Source organism: Monodelphis domestica, chromosome 4 (genome assembly GCF_027887165.1).
Source record: "Monodelphis domestica isolate mMonDom1 chromosome 4, mMonDom1.pri, whole genome shotgun sequence".
Taxonomy (NCBI): Eukaryota; Metazoa; Chordata; class Mammalia; order Didelphimorphia; family Didelphidae; genus Monodelphis; species Monodelphis domestica.
The window spans coordinates 31,299,279-31,323,896 of NC_077230.1; the positions used below are offsets into that span (position 1 = coordinate 31,299,279).

The following is a 24,618-nucleotide window of genomic DNA, read 5'->3' on the forward strand; positions in this document are numbered from 1 at the left end:
GCCAATCCCCATCCCTTTCTACTCCCAATCCAAATTTATAAAGTTGCAATTTAATAAATATAGCAATAAATGTAAAACATGAAAATATACATATAGTAATGAAAAACTTTCAATTAGTAATTTTTAAAGACATGTCCTACTTCCTGTGCAACAATTTCAAGTTTTCTTGGCAAAGATAGAAGAGTGGGTCACAATTTTCTTCTCCAGCTCATTTTTACAGTTAAGGAAACTGAGGCAAACAGGTTAAATGTCTTGCCCAGGATCACACAATTAGTGTTTGATGCTGGATTTGAACTCAGGTTTTCCATCTAGCTGCCCTAATAAAAGCTTACTTTTGAGAATTAACTGACTTTGGGGGTTTGGGATTTTCAGAATCAAAAATTGAAAACCCTTATTATCTGTCTTAGTATCAATTCTAAGACAAAAGAGTGGCAAGGTCTAGGTAGTCAGGAGGAAGTAACTTGCTCAGGGTCATGTAACTAGGTAGTATCTGAGGTCAAATTTGCATCCAGGACCTGACTTTCTCCTGATAGGACTGGCTTTCTGAAAACTATACTTCCTATTTGCCTCCTTTTTTATGTATTTTCATGTTTCTGAATATTTAATTTTACATATATTCTCTGTAATTTAATATTTTATTGTAATTTTCATGTTATATTTTATATTCATATACATTTTATATGTATATATGTACATACATATACATATATTCATATACATTGTATATGTATATATGTACATACATATACATATATTCATATACATTTCATATTGTGATTTTATTTATGTGCAGGAAATTCATTTTCCTGGTTTATTTCCCCTTTCCTAAAATCAAATATATGCAAGTTGAAAATATTTTAGATCTGCTTTTTCTTTATTTTCAAAAACACAATTTTATTCTATAGTAGTGTTTTGCCTTCTAATAATTTTACTTTCTCAGACTGGATAGCAAATATTTAAAATTCTAATCACTAATGGGAGATATCAGTAATATCTACACTTTTAATAACTGATTATTATATGCTTATACCTAATAATTAGATCTTAAAAGTTTCCTAAATGAGCTCGCTATTTTTCCTGTTAAATAAAAATTGAATAGATAACCACTAAAATGTTTAATTTAGTGGCAAACTGAATATTAATCACAGAAGGAAATCATAGAGAGGTCCTTAGTTCAGGACCTGTCTCTGATACAGTAACAGTGTTCTGATGAGCTAGTCCCTTAAACTCTCAGTATTTTAGAAAATCTTTCTAAGATTTGAATTACCAAGGAGTTACCAATTAGCATCATAGAAGGACTTTCCATAAAGAGAGTTCACCATGATGATGTCATCCCACTTCTGAACCAACCAGGCCCTTTCCCCAACCCCCAACAAAAACCATAAACTTGGAAAACTTCCATCTACCCTTTACATAATCACCTATAGTCCTAAGCATAAAGCTTTGGTTCAACATTATTCTTCCAAGTCCTGTTTTTCCTCATATATTTGGTTTGTGTTTTCATCATTTTTTGATTTAAAAAATCTTATGAGTTACAAATCAGAACTGAAATTGACATTTTTAAGCCTTTGTCCACTTAGAAACTGACTTCTTTGAGATCGAATGTTTTCCTGTTCTAGATGTGCTAATTTTCAGATAATTTCCTCACCGAAAATGCTGACAAGTCCATTAAAATGAACACTCTGTCTTTGTAGAAGGCGGCAATGCAGACAGCATCAAGCAAGCCTCTGAACAGCTGAACGGCCGATGGACTGAGTTCTGTCAGTTGCTAAATGAAAGACTTTCCTGGCTGGAGTATCAGAACAACATCATTTCCTTCTACACTCAGCTACAGCAATTGGAGCAGCAGACAACCGCTGCTGAAAACTGGGTGAAAGCACAAGCCACACCAGCTGCAGAACCTGCTGCAGTAAAAATGCAGCTAAAAAACTGTAAGGTGAGCCATTTTCCCTTATCTTTTTAGTATCAGAATGAAAGGATGTTTTCCTGCCATTTTTTCAGGGCATGACTGCCATCTGTTTTTATAACAAGCCTTTCACCTTTCAAACAACTTAACTGGTAAAGATCAATTAATTGGCCTATGGGTAAAAGAAATGGGATTGGACATTTAACATATAGCCATCAAATTCCTGTGGATGTTTTTTTAAAGCAGCTAAGGCTAGCCAACTGTTTTTGCCTACTGGGCAAAACTGTATAACAACTTTGTCAGTAAGGCAGCTGAGCAATTATGCAGTGTGCCCCCTGAAGAATCACCATTCAATTTTGTGATACATCTTGGCAGATTTCATACATAAAAGCCCTATAATGAAGAAGAGTATATCTCTAACATGGCAGCTACTATATTACAGTCACTTTGTCAACAAGGTCTAGGGATTAGGAATTTGGACATCTCTCCTCCCTCCTCCTTTATCTATGTCACATGCCCATGTCCTCTTGCAGAAGGAGATCTGCCTGGGATTGTCCTCTTTCCTGATTATACAAAAATGGAGAGAATGGCCAAATCCCCCAGAAGAGTAGGGAGCCCAGTGAGTGGAGGGGGGAGAAGGATTCCAAGAGAGGGACAAAAACTTCATGGGAGTGATATCGTGGCACAGGAACTGCAGAGAAATGTGAAGTGCAAAGATGGCCATTTAGGGTACCCAATAGGAAGAAAATATATCATAGTGCCATCTAGGGATAAAAGCTGGTTGCCTTATTCAGTTATTGGACTAGATATTCATGGTCCAACTCTGTCTCTGTCTCTCTCTGTCTCTTTCTCTCTCTCTCTCTGTCTTTGCCTCTCTCTGTCTCTGTCTCTCTCTGTCTCTCTCTTTCTCTTTCTCTCTCTCTCTGTCTCTTTCTCTCTATTTCTCTCTCTATCTCTCTCTGTCTTTGCCTCTCTCTGTCTTTGTCTCTCTGTCTCTGTCTCTCTCTGTCTCTTTGTCTCTCTCTGTCTCTCTGTATCTCTGTCTCTGTCTCTGTCTCTCTCTCTCCCCTATATACCTATGAAAAGCCATAAGAGGGAAAAAAAGAGGAAATATAAATATAAGGAAATATAAAAGGAAATTACAAAATAAATAGACTTAAATGATAGAAATTGTATTTATTAGGCTGTGGATAATAATGGTATTTAAGGAAGATAAATTTAGAAGCTATATATAGAATACATTAGAGGGAAAACTTGACTGGAGATCAGCTGAGCAATGGATGCACTAATATTTGTATAGCTCAAAAGCACCAGATTTTCTCCTCCTCTGAGGCTTCCTACAGGCAATTTGTGAAAAAGAGGGATATTCTAAACTAGCCCTTATATTAGAAAACAGACTGGATTGACAGGAGTGAAATAAGAAAGCCAAATAAGACCTTTGTGGTGAGCAGTACAGTTCTGTTGAGTTTGGTTACTTTGATGTCTTTCTCTATGTATTTCCAGTCCTCTATGGCATTTGTATATGTGTGTCCTTAGGGACATTCTTGTGTAGTGAAGTGTATTGCAGGCTTCTGAAGACAGTAAAGCAAAACATTAACCAAATGTTTAGGGGCTGATGATACTGTGCCACATGGTCAACAACAGATGTCATTTATAACGACCTCCCTATAATCTTTGGCACGCCTTTGACTGAGACTCTAGGATTCTTACGATATGAAGTTATCTCTCTCTTATTATGGGTAATTCCAGCAGATCTTTCAGTCCATAGATATGCATATCCCTTCTCATGGTACAGGTGGCAATCCTTGTCCAAATAGCCATATAAATATGCATATATTTCTATCATGAGTATATTTTAAATTTTTATGAGGTTGTAGCTTCTGGTTTAAAATAGACATGAACTCATGGGTTATAAAATTATAGATAAAAGGAAATGCTAATTAAAAAGAGCCAGTATAATTTCTTCAATAACAGATCATGCCAGAATAATTTTATTTCCCTTTTAGATGAGATCAAGGGGATATAGATTACCTTTATTTTAATAAAGCATTTGCTAAACCATCCCATACTCTTCTGGTGAAAAATATGAAGATATATGGACTCATTGATAATTTGGTTGTATGAATTCAGAACTGATTGAATGACTGGATGCAAAAGGTAGTCTATAATGGTTCACACATTTCCAATAGAGTCCCTAGAAATCTGGGCTTGGCCTTGGGCTATTTAAAATTTATTTATTAACTTTTTTTTTGCTATGTAACATTTTTAACAATGCTTCAAATAAAGGTATAGCTAGCATGATCATCAGATCAAACCAGGAAGGGAAAGTTAGGGCATTCAGAATTGGGCATTGGGCAGTCAGAATTCTTCCTCAAAGAATTCAGACTAAATCCAGTATGAAGTAAAAAAAATGTCATAGAGATAAATCTAATATCTTAAAATGGAGTTCAAACCTAAACTTTAATAGTAAATGAGATTGGGAGCAGTAGTTAAAAAGAAGTTAAAAAAAAGATATGTACATTTAGTAGAATTTGGTGAAATCAGTATGAGTCAGCTATAATAAAAGCTAATATGATCTTGGACTGGATTAAGAAAGACAGTAATTCCAGGCACAAGGACATGGTTGCCAAAATATTTTCTTCAGATAAGGTCCATGTGAAGCATGGTGTTTAGTTTCAGAACCACAGTTTTAGAATGATATGGATTATAAGAAGAAAGCATCCAGTATTATGAAGAATCACAAACCAATGAGAATTGCTTAAAGGAACTGAAGATATTTAGAATGAGGCAGAGAAGACCAGTCAAGGCAGTTATCATAGCCATGTTTAAGTATCTGGAGAGCTGTCATGTGGAATTGGGGTTAGACTTAATTTGTTTCAGCCCCAGTTTAGAGTGTCCATTTAAACAGCTATTTATATAAACAATGAGATAAATGGATACAATATCAAGAAAAACATCCCAATAAGTAGAGCTATTCAGTATAGGAATGAGCTGCCTTTGGAAGTTTATATGTCTACTTTTGGACCATGTCACAATGTCAATTTTATATGTATAATTAGATGGCTGCTTAGTTCAATTCCAACTCTAAATTCTATTATTCTATGAAAAGTTTTTTTTGAGTGAATTTATATCCTAAATAGAAAGGACATGAATATAAATGAATTGGACATTAAACAGGGGTAGGAAAACAATTTATATGGCCAAGCATGAAGAGAATAAAATTAAAATTTGTTCTGAAGACTTATTAGCATACTATATACAACTATGGAAAGTGACTGATTTCAAGAAAATAACAGACATTGGTGTTTGGTAATCAAGAAAGCTGTGGACTTATTTGAAGCTACAAGCATTAGCAGGATCCATAAAGTTGTGTGATGATTGCCTCTGTGAATAGTATTGAAAATCTTTCAATGGTCAATTTAACTACACTTGCATCTAGGTACATTTATGCCATAAATTATGTCTTTGCATATATAAAAAACAGTATATATAATCGGTAAGAATTCAGAATGATGACATTATTAACTGACTGTCTGTGACAGGAGCTCACTGAGTCATCATGGTGATACTGATCTATTTCCTGATATTGATCAAAAGCACTAATCTGACATCACTGCTTTTTAACAATGTATGTGAAATACAAATGTTTTTTTTTTAAAGGATCTAAAATGTTATTTTTCTGGTACAGGATGAAGTTGCTCGTCTTTCAACTCTTCAGCCTCAAGTTGAGCGATTAAAAATTCAAAGCATAGCATTGAAAGAAAAAGAGCAGGGTCCAATGTTCCTGGATGCAGACTTTGTTGCTTTTACTAACCATTTTAAACAAGTCCTTTCTGATCTACAGGCCAGAGAAAAGCAACTACAAACTAGTAAGTATGAACACTTTTAATGAGTAGTATTGGCAAATTTGGAATTCTCCAGGAGATAGATACATAGATAAATGGATAGATGGGTGGGTAGATGGATGGATGGATGGATGGGTGGATGGATTATACAGACAAACAGACAGTCAGATATATAGATAGAAAGACAGATGCATAAAAATTGATGTTATTATACCATATATTATTTGCTATTTGTTATTCAGTCATTTGAGTCTTCTTGACTCCATTTGGGGTTTTCTTGGTAAATATACTGGAGTGGTTTGCATTTTCTTCTCCAGCTCACTTTGCTAAGGAGGAAACTGAGGCAAACAGGGTTACGTAATTTGTTCAGGGTTACAACTAATAAATGTCTGAGATTGGAGTTGGACTATGCTACCTATTTGTCCTAGATGCTTCAACATTCTATCTACTTTAAAAGATCAATATGTGTTATGCTAAAATAAATTTAGAGTTGGAAGATATAGAATAGATCATTTCATCATTTTACCAATGAGGAACAGAGACTCAGAGAGTATAAGTGACTTGACCTAGCTTATGCAGGTTACTCTGCAAAATTCTGGGGACATAAAAAGAAGCAAAAGAGAGTCCCTGCCTTCAAGGAGCTTATACTCTAACAAAGGACACAACATGTATGCAACCCACAAAATGCACTTTATGAGGAGGGGAGAAATGAATGGTGCAGATATAAGGCAAGGATCCTCGACTCTGCATACCCCCATGGAGGAATTTTCCTTCCTCATCTGTCTTCTGGCTTCCTTTTAATTCCATAGGAAAGTGTTCAAACAAAAAATAAAAAAAACAATGTCCTATAACTTTAAAAGTAAAATAAAATACATATAGTAGAGGACAACTAGGTGACTCAATGGATAGAGAGCTAGATCTGGAGATAGCAGGTCCTGGGTTCACATATGACCTCAGACACCTCTTAGGTGTGTGAGCCTGAGCAAGTCTTTAACTCTAATTGCCTGGACCTTACCCCTCTTTTCCAATAGAACTGATACTTAGTATTGGTTCTAAGACAGAAGGTAAGTGTTTAAAAAATAACCCATAGCAAATTTTGCTTCTACATAAAGTTTTTGCTGATTTTTCTTGATTCTAGAACTTTCCATCTTTTGATAATTTCTGATTTAAACTGTATATAACTTATTTGTTTATATTTGTTTACTTATCATCTTTCTCAGACTGTGAGGACACCAAGAGAAAGAAATTTTTTGTTGTTGATTTTTTTGGTTGTTGTTGTTTTAACATGTCATTGCATTCCTGTGGTTAAGAATAGTTCCTGTTACCTAGTAGGCTTATTGATTGCTTACCTTAGGGAGTGTCCAAAATGATGTAATCATCAGAATAAAACTATTAGAATAAAGAATGTTATGAATACAGAGAAGCAAGGATAGGCTTACATGAAATGAGGCAAGGATGCACAGTAAAATAAGCAGAGGCAAGAAAAGACTATAATGACTAAAACAATGCAAAGGAAAGAAAATAATAAGAATAGAGTAATATTAAATTACAAAGAACAAGTTTCACTCTGGGGAAAACACACTTCCCTGGACTCATTTGCAGAAGTGAAGGTCTGTTGTTGGGAAGTAATACATATGTTTTCTGGCTTATTCTATTTGTTTTGTTTTGCTAGATTATTTTATCTTTCATCCTCTTTTTCTTTTTATTAAACAAAATTTATTATAAGAAATGGCTATTAAGGAGAGGGAAAAAAGAACAAGGGAGTTTTTTTATGAAATAAAAACAAAAGCAATACATAAGGCTTTTATTTAAAAAAAAAAAGGAAAACCATTCTCTAATTCTTTGAAATTTATGACATGTTCATATCAGGTCTATGAGAAAGACACTAATATTATCTCCGTTTTATAGAAGGGAAAACTAAGACTATGTGAAATGATGATTTCTTCAGATTCACACCACTAGTAAAATGTCTGAGGCAGAATTTGAATGAAGGTCTTCTTGATGCCAAGTACAATAGTCTTGACTATTAGGACACCTAGTGGTCTCCAAGTGATACAAAGTAAGACACTGGGACTTTATGGTAGACCAGTGGAAAGAGTATGTAGAAGCAGAGGAAAGGAGTTAAAAAAAAAAAAAAACATCTCTCACTTCTGGGACTTAGGGAAAGTCAACTTGCCTTTCTGCCTCAGTTTTCCTGACTGTAAAATAGAGTGGTTGCAATAAATGATCTTTATTTCCCTTCCAGTTTTGAATTAGTTCTGAACCCTATTAAATGTCTTCCAAACATTGTTATCCAACCTCCATTGATGAGGAACTTACTATTTCCTAAATTGCTCTTTCCATTTTCCATACCAATAACTTAAAGAAAATTTTCTTCCAATTCTAAATTCCTTAAAGGTGAGTACTTAAGACTAAACTTTTTAATCTCCCTGAAATCTTTCTATTTCATCTAATTCAGAAGATTTATGTTACCATATTCCATGGTTTGGAATCAGGTCTCTTGAATTTCACAAAGGTCTCAGCACCCTCTAGTGGGTTTCAATATTCTTTTCACTGTGCTTCCTTGTAGGTCTGAAATAAATTAAGAATGTCCCAAATTTCTAAACACTGACCTACTTAACAGTGATACATATTTGTCTATTATCAAGTGACAGCAAAAAAAGAAATATGGATGAAATAAAAATACAAGGGGATTTAAATAGAAGCCTTATAGCTATTAGCAAAAGAACTGAGAAAATATATTTATTTTACAATTATTAAATACAGATATTGAATTAAGTAGGATAAAAAATAAAAATATTACTAAGTCAAGTCCAGTGCAACTGGAAAATTATTAAATAAGGAACAAGAAAGGTTAAATGCATAGATGAAGAATTGTTGACAATGCTTTTGTGACATTTATATGCCTTTGCTCACAAATCAAGTTCCTTTCCCCCTCCATACTCCAAATCTATCTCTTTAATTCCCAATCAAAAGCAAAACTCTCTGGGAAGCTTCTCATGTTTAACCCCATTAAGTTTTGATTGCTGCTATATTTATGTCTTCTCAATGATTATTCATTCAATTTATACTATGTCCCTTTATATGTATTGATATGCTGCCATAAATATATTTTAAGCCATTTCTCATGCATATACTTTGTCCTCTGACTCTTCCCCTTCACCTAAACTATTTTACATATTCCTTGAAGGCAAGAATCTCTATATATGAATGTATTTATTTCTGTCTATATAGACATAAACACACATATGCACACAAATATACATACATAGGATAGCAATTTATTTTTTTTTAAACCCTTACCTTCCATCTTGGAATCAATACTGTGTATTGTTCCAAGGCAGAAGAGCAGTAAGGATTGGGCAATGGGGGTTAAGTGACTTGCCCAGGGTCACACAGCTAGGAAGTATCCCAGGTAAAATTTGAACCCAGGACCTCCCGTCTCTAGACCTGGCTCTCAATCCAGTGAGCCACCCAGCTGCCCCCAGGATAGCAATTTATATAAAGCACTCATTATTAAAAAAAAAAAAGCTAATACAAAGCTTCTTATGCTCATTTTGTCTTGTATTTATTTTGCTTTTATTAAAAAAAGTTTTATTAATGCCCTTTCATTTTCTTTATGTCTTTATTCCTACTCAATGATTTCCCCTCCATTAGTCCCACATAAACACTTCCTTTTTTGACAAAGAAGTGAAGAAAGATACTGGGACTAGTCTCCCAGAGCTAGGCTGCCCTTCGGCATTCTAGGGAGCAATAAGGTTGTTGTGTTGATCCTTCTCTTTCCTCAATGACTCAGTTCTCCACCAGCCATGCACCCCCCCTTCACTAGTTACTGTAGCTAAGCCCTAATTCTATTTAGCCCATACAGATATGGCACAGATCTCCCCCAATGCTTGCAAGGATCCTGAAGATCTGATCACAACCAAGGCATCTTTCAATTCTCGCTTTCCCTTTGATCTCACTTTATTATTTTTCTGAGTGTCTTGAAATAACTGACTTAGGAAGGGTTCTTTTGTGTATTTTTTTAGTCACACAGGTGCCATTTATTTTTGATGTCATGGTCTTCCTTGTCTTCCTGCTTGCACGCAGCCGAACCTCCCTGTAGGAGAGACAGACAGTTCATAAATTTGGCCCCTCGGCATATTTTTCCACTAACCCCAGCAGATGTGCCTTTAATGACTAACAGTGAATACCCTTCAGTACAGACAGGCTTCCCTCTGCCAGCCTGCAGCCAGACTCTGAGGAGCAAGGCTAAAGACAGTATTCACATCTTTCAAAGCTCTTCAGTTGACGACATCAACATCTAGGTGTGTCTGATTCCACTGAATCTCCAACACTAAATAAGACCTGTTACCATTTCCACGGCAGAACAGCCAGGTCCTTATTGGTGCACCTCATGCATCCCCTGAAGTGCATGCATGTAGCTGAGTCATAATGATGAGAAATGTAGTAACTGTTCCCAACTAATGACACTATACAGTGTCAACTCCAATTATGGGACCATTTAAGAAGAATCATTATTCACACGAATCAGGACCAAGCTGTAGCACTTACTCACCTAGGACATAGATAATGGTATATCCTTCTAGATAATTGAACCACTCATTTTCATTTGCTGATCTGAAAAAAAAATAAAAAGGAATTCTTTTCAACACTAGTTATTCCTTCTAAAAAAAATAGAAGTCTTTGTGCATTTATAGTACTTAAATGCCATGTTTTTTTTTTTTACCCCCAGATCATTTAATAGGGAGTTTTCCCAGAAAATATAAATCAGAGCACTATTAATTGGCTCCAAGGTCTGGAGATGGGATGTCTTGCATTCAAATCTGGCCCCAGAAATTCACTATCTGTGTGAACCTGGGCATTTCACTGAACCCCAATTGCCTAGCCCTTACCACCTTCCTTCCTTGGAACCCATAATAAGTACCAATTCTAAAACAGAAGGTTGGGACTTTAAAAATTATCTTACGAATAAAATAAAATAAATCTTATGAATAAAATAAAATAAATAAATAAAAATCTTACGAATCAGAAGAGCCTCAGTGCCTTTAAGCATACACACCACAGCACAATTAGTGCAATGACACTTTATTTATTTAATTTTAAAATCTCACCCAAATTCATCTTTGTACACAATAATTGAGATTTTTCCTTTGCTCAAAACTCAAGAGACCAGGCTGTCATAAAGTCTTTGAAAGAAACCATTAGTATACAAGGATAGAAATCCATCAAGGTATGGCAGAGTGAGAGTTTTCTCTCTTCTGAAGCTTCAGAGGGTAAATTGCTATGCCCCCACGGTGCTAGACTGGGGCTTCCAAAGTATATACTGGAACATTTGCTTATTAGACTCTATTCCATTATATTTTCACACTTCTGTTCCTTGACATCTCTAGAATGTATGAAGTGATATGTAAAAAATAAAAGACTTTCAGATAGCCTTGTCACTAGCATCTGCTGCAAACCTTCTCTGGGCATAACTATCAATGGATTACTTGGCAAAAGGCAGCATGTGTGCCTTAAAGATTTCAGTTCTTAGAAATGCTCTTTCTTCAGGTAGAGGTGAACATTTCCAATTCCGCTTTCTCTTCCAAGGGATTCAACTTATCCTCCGCCACTCTCTAATTCTCGCAAAAGTCATTTGAAATGAATTTATTGTAAAAATTCCTTGCTTTCACACAGTGTTTATGAACTGGTATTTGCTTTGTCCTGCAAATAAGAGTTTGTTACATTTGGATATGTTTTCTTCTCTCCGATTTCCCTGTGTATATCCATGTTAATGCAATAGAAATAGATTTAATCTTTGTCTGCTGTGCAGAAAAGAGAACTGAAGGTTCTATTCCAACCCCTGCCTTTATTTTTTTCTAGACTGTAGGTTTTGGAGAAGAATATTGTTTTTTAGCTAACACATATAAACAGTTGACTTTAGTGCTTTGCTGTGGATCTCTAAGGATCATGGAAGAAAGTAGAAAGTGAACCAGTGAGGATTACTGGTTATTTAACAAACAGGATATTACCAAAATGCAGACATTTTCTCATCCCTAACCCTAGGAATCATGAACTGAAAGCCTTCTAAAGGGAACATTGTAAACACTCTCCTTATTTCTTCTTAAAACACTTCACTTAAAAGTTTCCTCAGCTGAATTACCAGAGGGTGTTGTTTAATATCAAGATAGCTAATAGTCCTGAATGCCTTTTAAAAAATTTATCTTTATTTCATTCCAATAACAAATTTCCACATAAGTTTCCCAATGTTACATGATTCATATTCTCTCCCTCCTCTCTTCCCTCCCCGCTCCCAGAGATGACAAGCAATTCAAATGGGTTATATATGTATTATCACTCCAAATATATTTCTATAATATTCATTTTGTAAGTGAATAATCTTATAAAACCAAAACCCCACATCATATACCCAAATAAACAAGTGATAAATCACATGTTTTCATTTGCATTTCTCCTCCAACAATTTTTTTTTCTCTAGAGGTGGATAGCATTCTTTTTTATAAGTTCCTCAGAATTTTCTTGGATCGTTGTATGCAAAGTCTATTATATTTGATTATTCCACAATATTTCAATTACTGAATATAATGTTCTCCTGGTTCTGCTTATTTCACTCTGCATCAGTAGGTCTTCTCAGTTCTTTCTGAAATCATCCTGTTTATTATTCCTTATAGCCCAATAGTAGTCCATCGCCATCATATACCATATTTTGTTCAGACATTCCCCAATAGAGGACATCCCTTTAGTTTCCAATTCTTTTCCACCACAAAAAGTTCAGCTATAAATATTTTTATGCAAACAGGTTCTTTCCCATCTTCAAAATCTCTTTGGGACTCAGACCTAGTGTGGTATTTCTGGGTCTAAAGGAATTTCTTTTAAAGCCCTTTAGTCATAATTCAAAATTGCCTCCTAGAATGGCTGAGTCAATTCACAATTCTACCAGCAATGTATTAGTGTCCCAATTTTGTGACTTCCCCTTCAACAGTTATTTTCCTTTATTGTCATATTGGCCAATCTGACAGGTATAAGGCAGTAACTCAGAGCTGTTTTAATTTGCATTTCTCTAATCCAGAGAGATTTAGAACTTTTTTTTATATGATTATTGACAGCTTTGATTTCTTCATTTGATAATTGCCTATTCATATCAATTGACCATTTGCTAATTGGTGAATGCTTTGTATTTTCATAAATTTGACTCAGTTCTCTTTATATTTGAGAAATAAAGCATTTGTCAAAGTAGAGACTGTTTTTTTTTTCTTTTTAATAAAGCGCTTATAGTTCTTCCAGCTTCGTGTCTCACTGTAAGGGAACAAGTAATAGCCCCTCCAGGTCACAAGTACTTCTGAAAGTCTGTACTTAAAGAGGATTAATTATGCTTTTGTCAGCATTTTTTTCAGTTCTTGCAGTTGTTTTGCATTTTCATCATATATTGTTGTAACTGCTTCTATTCACTGAAGCCATGTACAATCCTTGAAATGCTTGACTTTAATATGCCAAGAGCCTCTGCAAATATTTCACCAAAATATGAACTATTCTTAAAATACCATGCAATTAAAAACACAACAAAATTGAGCAAAGAAATATGTGTATAGCTTGAAATGCATCATTGAATTAATGCAAAATTAAAGGCAGAGATTTTCCTATTTTCTCTTAGTATTGGGAAAGAGTCTCCACCTGTCATTCCTTACTGATACCACATGATTAATCCACTTTGTAGTCCTATCATAGAGCTCCTGGATAACACTCTTTATTCATTTTCTAGTCATCTTATCCCATTGGTTACCTATTTTTAATCTGAGTCTACCCATTATATAAATGCACATAATCGATTGCCTTTTGAGAAATTCTAACCTTTCATTCTTTAGAAGCAATAATATAATAAAGAATATCTTTTATTATATGTACATTGTTGTCCTCAATCCCATTATTCCTAAAATCTAAACCTTTGTCCAACAATAGAAAATTTATTTTCTGACTCTATTTTCTTTATCATATTTGCTTCCCATAGTTTCCTATCACTTCTAAAGTGCCTATTTTCAATTCTAATTCTTCAGTTTCTGGCAGTGCTGAAAACATTAAGATGCATAATCCCAGAAGTCTATTTCCGCAAATCTGTTTGCTTTAAAGAAACAATTATTTAACTGACTTACTTAAAATGAACAAATAAGCAAACAAATAACTCTGGTGCTCAATCTATGTACTCTTTTCCTTGGGCTTTTTTTTCCCTCTTTCAATCTACCTATAAGGTGCCAGATACATTTCCACCATCTTTAATCTCTATGGATAAAATTTGATTTAAAGAGTAATCAGATTCTTGAATAGCTTAGTATAGTAGAAAGCATATTCAATTGCTTTGGAGGCAGAATAGTTTTAACTCATCTACAACCTACTGAAGTGACTTTAACCTTTTAGGTCCTTAGTATCTGCATTTGTAAAAAGGGGGGAGGGCTGGACAACATCAAAAGTCTCTATAATCTTACAATCCTATTATTTTATTTGGAAGCTGCCTATGAAACATTTTCTATTAATCTAATTATATTTCTCCTCCAATCTATTCTCCTTTGGAACTGTGTTTTCATGAAAATCATATCAACCATTGGATATGCATTCAGCCCAGTCATTTCCCAGGCCCAGGCTTCCCTTTCTACAAAAGTGTAGGCTATTTTTGTTGTTGTTGTTATTGATACCTTTAATCCTTGTCAAGGTGGTTTCAGCAGTAAAAGTGTAAAGGACTTCTAATTTCATCTTTCTAGTGCCATTGCCAGTTTCTAATCTCAGTACAAGGCTAGAGTGAAAGATATAGATATCTGAAAAATGAATTTTGTATTCATCCATTTATTAATGGCTCTTCAACAAATCCTCACTAAGTGGCCATTATAACAGGGAACAATGCATCTGGGTGAATACAAAGATGGATATGCAATACTCTGTCCTCAAGGAATTTTTGGTATAATGACAAAGTTGAGATCTGTACACTCATAAGTATAATAAGGGCATAATATGAGAAGTGAGCCAGAAATACAAACTGTTACAAAATATTGGAAAGGGAAGTTTTAGAAGATGACGTTTTGGGGGGGGGGGATGGAAGAAGGGATTTGATTTTTGTAGCTTTAAATAACTGTACATGATGAATTGGACTTTTTCCCAGGGCATGCTGAACAGATTAAGTATTTCCAACACTTCTGTGGGAACTGTTTATGTCCTGATTCCCTCTCTGCTTTCCCTTGAAAAGGAATTGGATACATTAGCTATGCTGCAGAGGTTAGGATCATACTTTCCGAGAGACAGGTCTGCAGTTGATGGTTATCACACCCCAAATGAATTTGCCCCAATGTCCAGAATTCCTAGGTATGTCACTAGAGCTAAGGCACTACCTTTTTTGTTTGTTTTTTTTCTCTTAAGACATGAATATTTCCCCTAATACATAATAGTATGCTCTATTAAATGAGGTACCATAGTAGATAGAGCATTAAGCCTGGAGTCAGGAAGACATCTTCCATTTGTTCTCAGACTCTCATAATTGTATAATCCTGAGCAAGTCACTAACCCCATTTACTTCAGTTTCCTCCTCTTTAAATGAGATACAGAAGAAAAGGGCAAACTATTCTACAGTCTTTGCCAAGAAATGCCCAAATGACGTGAAGTCAGACAAAACTGAAAAATAATAAGCAAAAACAATGTGCCCTATTAAAGCATCATTTGATGATATTAATTTTAATTTTGCAGAGATGTATTTTCATTAGTTATAAAATGTTTTAAGGTCATAGAATTCTACATTTTGTTGAAGATACCTTTAGGAAGATAGGTAAAACTTATTTTAAAAATACATGGTATATATCAAATAGCAAATATTTTTGTACTTTTGGTTTAATCTTGCCAGAATTAAATCTTAAATTCAATGCTATTATTTTAGTTTGAACTGATATTTAGTTAAGTCCATCAGCTTGACTAATTATTATTATCTTTGTATAGGACAGAAAGGAAAATTAACCCCACTGATGTTCTGAGTCTGAATTGACTCAATCACTTCCTAAATAGTTTAGGATTTCTTGTGTAGCATATGTAAGTTACAGCAGCAAAATCCTTCAATAACATTTGCAAATGTTAGCAGATGAGTAGAGGAAGATGGAGTCTGGGAGTGAAAGCTTATGTAGAAGTTATGAAAGAAGAGAAACAAGAAAAAGGGTATATGGTAAGGAAGACAGGACCAGATCTTCTACATAATAATTGGTATACTGGTGTTAGACAGAAAATTCCATTATGAGGTCAAAACTTGAAAACTAAGCTACTTAGTGATTGCTATAATCACTGGATAGTTTCAATACTGAAGGTTTTAGAGACTTCTAAAAGGCAAAGGATGCAGAGACAATACACTTAGGCAGAGCTTTGTTAGTGAACTGAGAGGAACATGTCTCTCTTGTTTATAAAAAGGAGAAATAAAAGAACTCAATGAAAAAACCTATACTTTGCTAGTAAGATCTGCCCAGCGTTTTCTGGGAAAATGCCACTAATTTGGACATTGTGCTTAAGAAATATTATTATGGAATGAGTATCACAAAGTAAAAGCTAGGACTGGTGGATGTGAGAGACCAAAATTAATTTAGATTTGATTATATTATAAAGGTTGCATATTCTAGTCTATCTAGACTTTAGAGACTTAAGTAATTTTCTAGTCCATACTGCATAATTTAGCACTATCTTGTATTTCTTTTGTTTTCCCAACACATCTTAATCTATATAAATTGTTCTATTTCTTCTTACTTCACTATGCATCAGTTCTTAGAGATATATAAAGTTTCCTCTTAAATGGTCCATATTATCATATTTTACAGTACAATAGTATTCCATTTCTTTTTACCATAATCATCTATTCCACAATACGAGGACACTTCCTTCATTTACAATTTTAGCTGCTACCAAAGAAGCTATACAATCTATAAAACATAAGATCATTTCACCATGAAAACATCATGATTTAAAAAAAATAGAAGCACTGTTTATATATTGTGCATTCATTGGCTAAAGCAAAAGTATAAAAAGGTAGATTTTGATGATCAACTTAAAAGACAAAAATATAACAAATGAACATGGTAGAAAAATATTATTGGGAAATTTTTTGAGATGATACATAATTTATGTTTATGAAACCATTACTTGTAAGGGAAAGGAGAAAGGGGAACAATTATTTATTAAGCTTGTCTCAAGTACTATTTTGAAACCATGTTATAGTTGAGGAAACTAAAGCTAAAAGACATTAAGTGCCTTACCCAGAGTCAAATAGCTAGAACATGTTTCAGACTGCATTTGAACATTTGTCTTCCTGACTCCCTGCCACTTTGCCTCATAGCTGCCAATTGCTGTTACAATTAATTTCTTTTTAAAGGAGGTATGCAAGATGCAAATCAAAAATAGTTAGTGTAGTAAATTAGTGTTTCATAGGAAATACTGACATTTATTTTTTCCAATTATGACTATTATAATTCTTTGACACATCTGTCCTGATGTGTCTATGGAGCAGGATAAAATAAAGGGAAGGTATATATTCCACCTCTGAATAGCATGAAAGTATTTTAATTTCATCTTATAGTAAAAAGTACATCTTAATAGAAAAGCAGAAAGAATTTAACTTTTTTTTTCCCCCCTCGGGAACATTTGATTGAATTTTAGAGTAAAAGCTTGTAATTTACCTGATCTTTGTAATCTGAACTCCTAAAATTTAAAAGTTGCATAAAGTATTTTACATTATTTCAAATGTATTACCTTTTGGGCAAATATCAGATTGGATCACACCAAAAAAAAACCCCTCAATATTAAAAAGATTCAAGTAATTCATAATTGAATGATAAAACCCAATTCTAAACCACATTACTGGGAAGCTGAATTATGAATTTAATAAGAAACCCTTGTGAAATGTAAATGATGAAAATGATTGGTGAATAAATTGGCATCCAGGAAAAAGTAGACCATCTACAATTGACTTTCTCCTTTATTATTCTTTAATGGGTTTGACACTATTGCTTTTGTTTTGATAATCTGCACATTTGGGACACAATATATGATTTATGCCATTGATGTCTAACCAGACTTTATTTAATCATATATCTAACATCTTTTGGAATAGATAAGAGAATGCAATTGAAGTTATAAACATGACTTTTATCCCATATGTCTGTAATTGCATTTTCCAGGAGGATGAGAGCATTATGACTGAAATATCTATGAGTTTGTCTTTTAGTAAATTATTCTACAAATGAGGGAAGGATTTTAGAGAACATTTTAAAAAAACTGACACCATTTTACAAAATTTGGATTTCAATAAAAGTTCCCAATGGCAATGAGTGACAGTCTGCCATTTCTATTTGGGCTGATATTCAAATGTGAATTGTACCAGTGAAGACATCTTAGAAATACAAGTAAAGTCTAATGTGGTATGGTAAAAGCTATTATGTAAGTAAGGAGAAAGGGAATAGACCGTAAGGTATTCAGAAGGACCCTCTTGGCAATACAAAATAGCCTGATTCCTAGAGTGAGAATAGTTGTCCAGATTATCTAAGCAAAGTATTCATCCTATAGGAGAAGAGGAACATGGACCTCATATGCCATGCCTCCTTTTAAGGCTATTTGCATATGTATGCTAAACAATTTTCATATATGATGGACAGAACTATTATGCCACATAATTCTTCCAGCAGCAGTATTTGGATTCCCCTTTTTATAAAAGACAGTGAATATCCAAATGCAAACTACATCCTTAGCAGGTGATTTTAAAAGGTTGTATCTGAATACAAATGGGGACATATAAACACAACCCCGAAATGAGTGTTTTGTTTCCTTTTTGCCTTCAGCTCAGAAAGGGGCTGAAGAGAAAATATGAGGGGAGACACTGTTCCAGCATTCTGTTTGCAAGGAGGCTAAAGAAAGACTAGAAGAGAAAATTCAATTAAAATGTGACATAGAATTAATGCTAATTATTCATTGCTATTAATATTTAAAATCATTATTTATTCAAATTCATTATTTTCTATTACATTTTCAAAAATAATTTGATAAATGACTATCATAATAAACAAATTATATCTAATAAAGATTTAGTTAAGAAATTTGAATAAAGTTTTTTGGAAATCTGGAATTCTAAGAGGTATTCCAGGAGATAAACTATAGAATATTTTTTGTGGGGAATAAAAAGACTACCTTGTCTGGACTTCGGAGTAAGCATAAAATAATACAATCATTCAATCAGCTAAAAAATATTCATTAAAAACTTAAGTACCAGGAACTACTCTAAGTGCCGGGCATACAAAAAAAAAATGATAGTCCCTATGCTCAAAGATATTCCAGGCTGGAAAGGTAGGTTAGTGGCAAGTTGTAGAAGGCTTAAAATGTCACATTACATCCTCCTACAGATAATAAGGATCCCCTCTGGATTATTGAGTAGAGGAGTTATATAGTCATACCTGTATTTTGTGAAAATCACCTTGAGAACTCTCTGGAGGATGGATTTAAGAGGGCAGAGATGAGAGGGCAAACTATTTGGGAGATTCTGGAATAGTTAATGCCAAATAGGATGACAGTCTGAATAAGATTGGTGCATATTTGAGAAGAAAGGCAATGGATATGAGATGTTACAGAAGTAAAATTTGTGGAGGGTGAAAAGTTAGAGAAAAGTTAAAGTTCAGATTTGGAGATGATGAATTTAAGATACGCTGGGTACTTGATAATTGAACTGGAGAGACTATGGTTAAATAACCATAGTTATTTGGTTAAATAACCAGTGAAGGGAGGTAAAAAAAAAGGAGAGAGGGAGAGGAGAAGGGAAGAGGAGATGAAGAGAAAGGCAACTAGAGGGTCTATTTGAAAGTCTTGGAATGCCCTCACACTTGGGAGGTAGAATATTGATGATGATGCAGCAAAGGAAATTGGGAAGTAGCAGTCATATAGGTAGGAGAAGAATCAAAAGAGAGTGGTGTCATGAAAACCCTAAGTGGAGAGAGAGTATCCAGGCTAAAAATGTGAATGGAGTCAAATGCTGGAGATGTTAAGAAAGATAAAAACAGAGAAAAGATGATCATATTTGGAAATTAAGTCACTATTGGCCACATGCCTTTTTATTTGAAAGCTTACTTTGTAGTTATTTGTTAAATTAACATTAGTTGACATAAACAGGTATAAAATCATCCTTTTCTGGGGTTGTCTGAGAAAAAGCCTTGAGAAGTTAGAGTTGAAGACTAGCTACCATAAGTACTTTTAACATAAAGTGAGTTTGAAGTTTGAGAAACTAGAGCCCAGAACTTGTAGCCTCTAAGTTAAGGGAAGCAGGATGAGTTATTATGGTAAAAAACTTTTTACAGAAGAACAATCTAATTGAGGTTATGTATAAAATTTTGGGGGAAATATCAAGTGACAAGCAGACCACATTTTAAGTTAGCAAACAGTTTGTTCAAATTTATTTCTCACAGCTATGAAGCTGGGGGAAATTCAGTTCCTTTTCAGAGCACTGGATCTCAGAGTATCAATGAATATCATGTTATATTTATGTATTTCCAGGCATAAAATAACTATGCAGGGATGGAAAGCAAACAGGTCTTTTTAGTAAGCTCAGAATCATGGAGAAAGCTAGGAGTTTCAAGGATACATGTAGTACTCAACTCAAGGTTCATTGTCCTGGGAAATGTCTGAGCAGAGCAGGGACTTAAGGAATAGATTATATGAGTCATCTGGCCAAATGAGTTGATATCATTTCTTTGACTCTACTCAGTAGGGTATAAGGAGGGAGGCAGTTAGACATCTCAGAAAAATAAGGGCCTAACCCTTGAAAGACAGCATTTCTGAGAATTCCAGCAGTTGACCAGCACTGATTTTGGGTAACAATGACAATAGTTCTGCCATCTTTATAAGCTTCTAAATAATAACATATCTTATTCTTTACCCCATTGTTATTTCTAATACAAGAGAAAAACAACGTTGTGCCTTAGGGGATATGATTTTAAGTATTTAGAACATAAAACAAAACAATAAATGGAAAAGCAAGTAAGGCAGATTTTAGATAGAGGAAACAAATTATTTTCCCATTCTAGTAATAACAGAAATTATTAAACAAGTTATCAAAATCCACTTTAAATTGTGTTTTCCTTAAATTTTTCTTCTTCATGCTCACTGCTTTGTTATATGCTTTTTAAGTTTAGTCACTTTATTAAAGTTCATCTTTGAGTTCTAAAAGCAGGATGAATTCAGATGGATGCTAATTTTTGTTGTACTTAATCAAATCTTTGGCTTAAATAAGTTAGTTCAAGTCATATTGCTAAGTCATTTGGACCTATCTGGTCACAGAGTTGAAAATGCTCTCAGTTCTATCAAAACCTAAAAATGGTACTGCATTTAAAAAGCCTTAGATTTTAGAGTCTGAAGAATTGGGTTTACATTTCATATCTGTTACAAAGATGTCTTTGTGTGGCACCTTTAAGTCTGGAATTATCTGAAGACCTAAAAAAATTACAGTAAATTCTAAAAATCAAAAGATTCCAATTTCTGTGTATTCTTTAAAAAAACCCACAATTCCTTGACTTCTGGTCAAGATGGTGGCTTAGAGAAAGCTAAAGTTCAGATCTCCAGAAACCCTTCCCTACCGAACTCAAACTATATGCTCCTAAGGCACTGAAATTCAAAACGAACAACAGCATAGACCCCGGGAATCCTCCTCCTGGACCTGGACCTGGATCAAAAGGTATGCCCCCCCCCCAAAAGCCAGAACCCGAGATCACTTGGACCTAAGGGGCAGGCAGAAGGAAGGTCCAAGGACCCATTCCTCAACCCAGAGCTCTGAATCTGAGGCAGCAGAGGGAACCTCAGAGCCTCAGGGCCGGCTATTCTGAAGGCTGCTTCCTGAAAACAACCTGACCCAGTCGAGGGGGCACCCAGACAGCAGGGAAACAGAGAGTGACAGGGGGAGCCTGCAGCCCCCTGGCTGGATCCTTCCATCTGAGTCTCATGGAAGGTCCCTGCCTCAAAGCATACTCAGTTCAACCCAGAGAAAGTTAATCTTATCAGTAGTCCTCTGAGCTCCAGGAAGCCACGGCCCCTCCCACCTCAGAGTGCTGGCTCTCCTGGCCGGGTAAGGCACAGAAACAAACACCCCTCTGAAAGGGCCAAGCCAGGCTCAGAGCGTGGAAGTAAGGCAACAGAGAAGCATCGGGAGGGAACTGAGGAGGGCAGTAACACGGAAACACCAGCAATTCCTGGCTTCCCCGGGAAGACAGAACAACAACTGCATAGAACGGACAATCTGCCTAGGGCTAAAACCTCTGAACACCAAACAGAGATAAGAAAAGCTAGTCCTCCCCACTCAGATCAAGATGGTAAACTCCACAGAAGCACAAAAGCCCCCAAATTCCAAGAAAAACAAGAAGAAGGGGGCGACTTTGGACACATTTTTATGGAGCAAAAATACAAAATACAGAGGAGATAGAAGAGGAAACACAAGCAAATGCTCCAAAACCTTCCAAAGGAAATGGAAACTCTCCACAAACCCATGAAGAATTTGAATTGGAAAGGATCAAAAAGATGGAAGCCTTCTGGGAGGAAAAGTGGGAAATAATGCAAAAGAAATTCACACATCTACAAAACCAGTTTGACCAAAGTGAAAAGGAAAACCAGGCTTTAAAAGTCAGAATCAGGCAACTCGAAGACAATGAGCAAGAATTAATAAAGCAAAGCCAAAAGACCAAGAAATTAGAAGAGAACATAAAATATCTCACTGACCAGGTGACAGACTTGGAAAACAGAGAAAGAAGAGATAATTTAAGAATAATTGGACTTCCAGAAAAGCCAGAAATAAACACCAAACTCGACATCGTGATACAAGATATAATCAAAGAAAATTGCCCAGAGATTCTAGAACAAGGGGGCAATACAGCCACTGACAGAGCTCACAGAACACCCTCTACACTAAATCCCCTAAAGACAACTCCCAGGAATGTAATTAACAAATTCCAAAGGTTTCAAACAAAAGAAAAATCCTACAAGAAGCCAGAAAAAGACAATTTAGATATAAAGGAATGCCAATCAGGGTCACACAAGACCTTGCAAGTTCCACTCTGAATGATTGTAAGGCATGGAACATGATCTTCAGAAAGGCAAGAGAGCTGGGTCTTCAACCAAGAATCAGCTACCCAGCAAAACTGACTATACACTTCCAAGGGAAAGTATGGGCATTCAACAAAATAGAAGATTTCCATGTTTTTGCAAAGAAAAGACCAGAGCTCTATGGAAAGTTTGATATCGAAAAACAAAGAGCATGGAATACCTGAAAAGGTAAATATGAAGGAAAGGGAAAAGGAGAAAAATGTTATCTTTTTCTTTTACTCAAACTCTCTTCTATAAGGACTACATTTACATCAATCTATGTATACTAACATGTGGGGAAAATGTAATGTGTAAATAGGGGGGAAAGAAAGACCAAATAGAATAATCTTTCTCACACAAAGATTCACACGGGAAGAGGAGGGGAAGAAAACTCCTATAAGAAGGAGAGGAAGAGAGTTTTTACTTAAACCTTACTCTCAGGGAAATCAACTCTGAGAGGGAAGAACATCCAAATCCATTGGGATCTTGAATTCTATGTTACCCAACAAGGGAAGGGAGAAGTGAAAACCAAGGGGGATAGAGGGGGAGGAAACACAACAGGGGAGGGAAGAAGAGAGGGGAACAAAAAAGGAGGGACTAGAAAGGGAAATATATCAAGGGAGGAGACAAGGGGGACTGATTTAAAGGAAATCACTGGACTAAAAGGTAGAGCTGAAGAAGAAAGGTTAGAATTAGGGAAGGATATCAACATGCCAGGGAGTCCACAAGTGACAGTCATAACTTTGAATGTGAATGGGATGAACTCACCCATAAAATGTAGACGAATAGCAGAATGGATTAGAATCCAAAACCCTACCATATGTTGTCTTCAAGAAACACACATGAGGTGGGTAGACACCCACAAGGTCAGAATTAAAGGATGGAGTAAGACCTTCTGGGCCTCAACTGACAGAAAGAAGGCAGGAGTGGCAATCATGATATCTGATAAAGCCAAAGCAAAAATAGACCTGATCAAAAGGGAAAGGGAAGGTAATTATATTTTGTTAAAAGGGACTTTAGATAATGAGGAAATATCACTAATCAACATGTATGCACCAAATAATATAGCACCCAAATTTCTAATGGAGAAACTAGGAGAATTGAAGGAAGAAATAAACCGTAAAACCAGTGGGAGACTTCAACCAACCATTATCAAATTTAGATAAATCAAATAAAAAAATAAATAAGAAAGAGGTAAAAGAAGTGAATGAAATCTTAGAAAAATTAGAATTAATAGACATATGGAGAAAAATAAATAGGGATAAAAAGGAATACACCTTCTTCTCAGCACCACATGGCACATTCACAAAGATTGACCATACATTAGGTCACAGAAACATGGCACACAAATGCAGAAAAGCAGAAACAATAAATTCAGCCTTTTCAGATCACAAGGCAATAAAAATAATGATCAGTAATGGTACATGGAAAACCAAATCAAAAACTAATTGGAAATTAAACAATATGATACTCCAAAATTGTTTAGTTAGAGAAGAAATCATAGAAACAATAATGTCACCAAAGAAAATTACAACGGCGAGACATCCTTTCAAACCTTTTGGGATGCAGCCAAAGTGGTAATCAGAGGTAAATTCATATCCCTGAGTGCATATATTAACAAACTAGGGAGAGCAGAGATCAATCAATTGGAAATGCAAATAAAAAAACTCAAAAGCGATCAAATTAAAAACCCCCAGCAGAAAACCAAACTAGAAATCCTAAAAATTAAGGGAGAAATTAATAAAATCG

General features: G+C 35.0%; 1 protein-coding gene across 10 annotated transcripts in view; it reads left to right on the forward strand.

Moving 5' to 3' along the window:
* The window catches only part of DMD (dystrophin), a 2,399,796-nt gene that overhangs the window by 872,947 nt on the left and 1,502,231 nt on the right, over window positions 1–24,618 (forward strand). For all 10 annotated transcript variants that reach the window (XM_007493357.3, XM_056797113.1, XM_056797116.1 and 7 more), the window contains 2 exons: window positions 1,695–1,936; window positions 5,595–5,775. In XM_007493357.3, coding sequence (XP_007493419.2) covers window positions 1,695–1,936; window positions 5,595–5,775 — 423 coding nt within the window. The remainder of the gene's footprint in view (window positions 1–1,694; window positions 1,937–5,594; window positions 5,776–24,618) is intronic.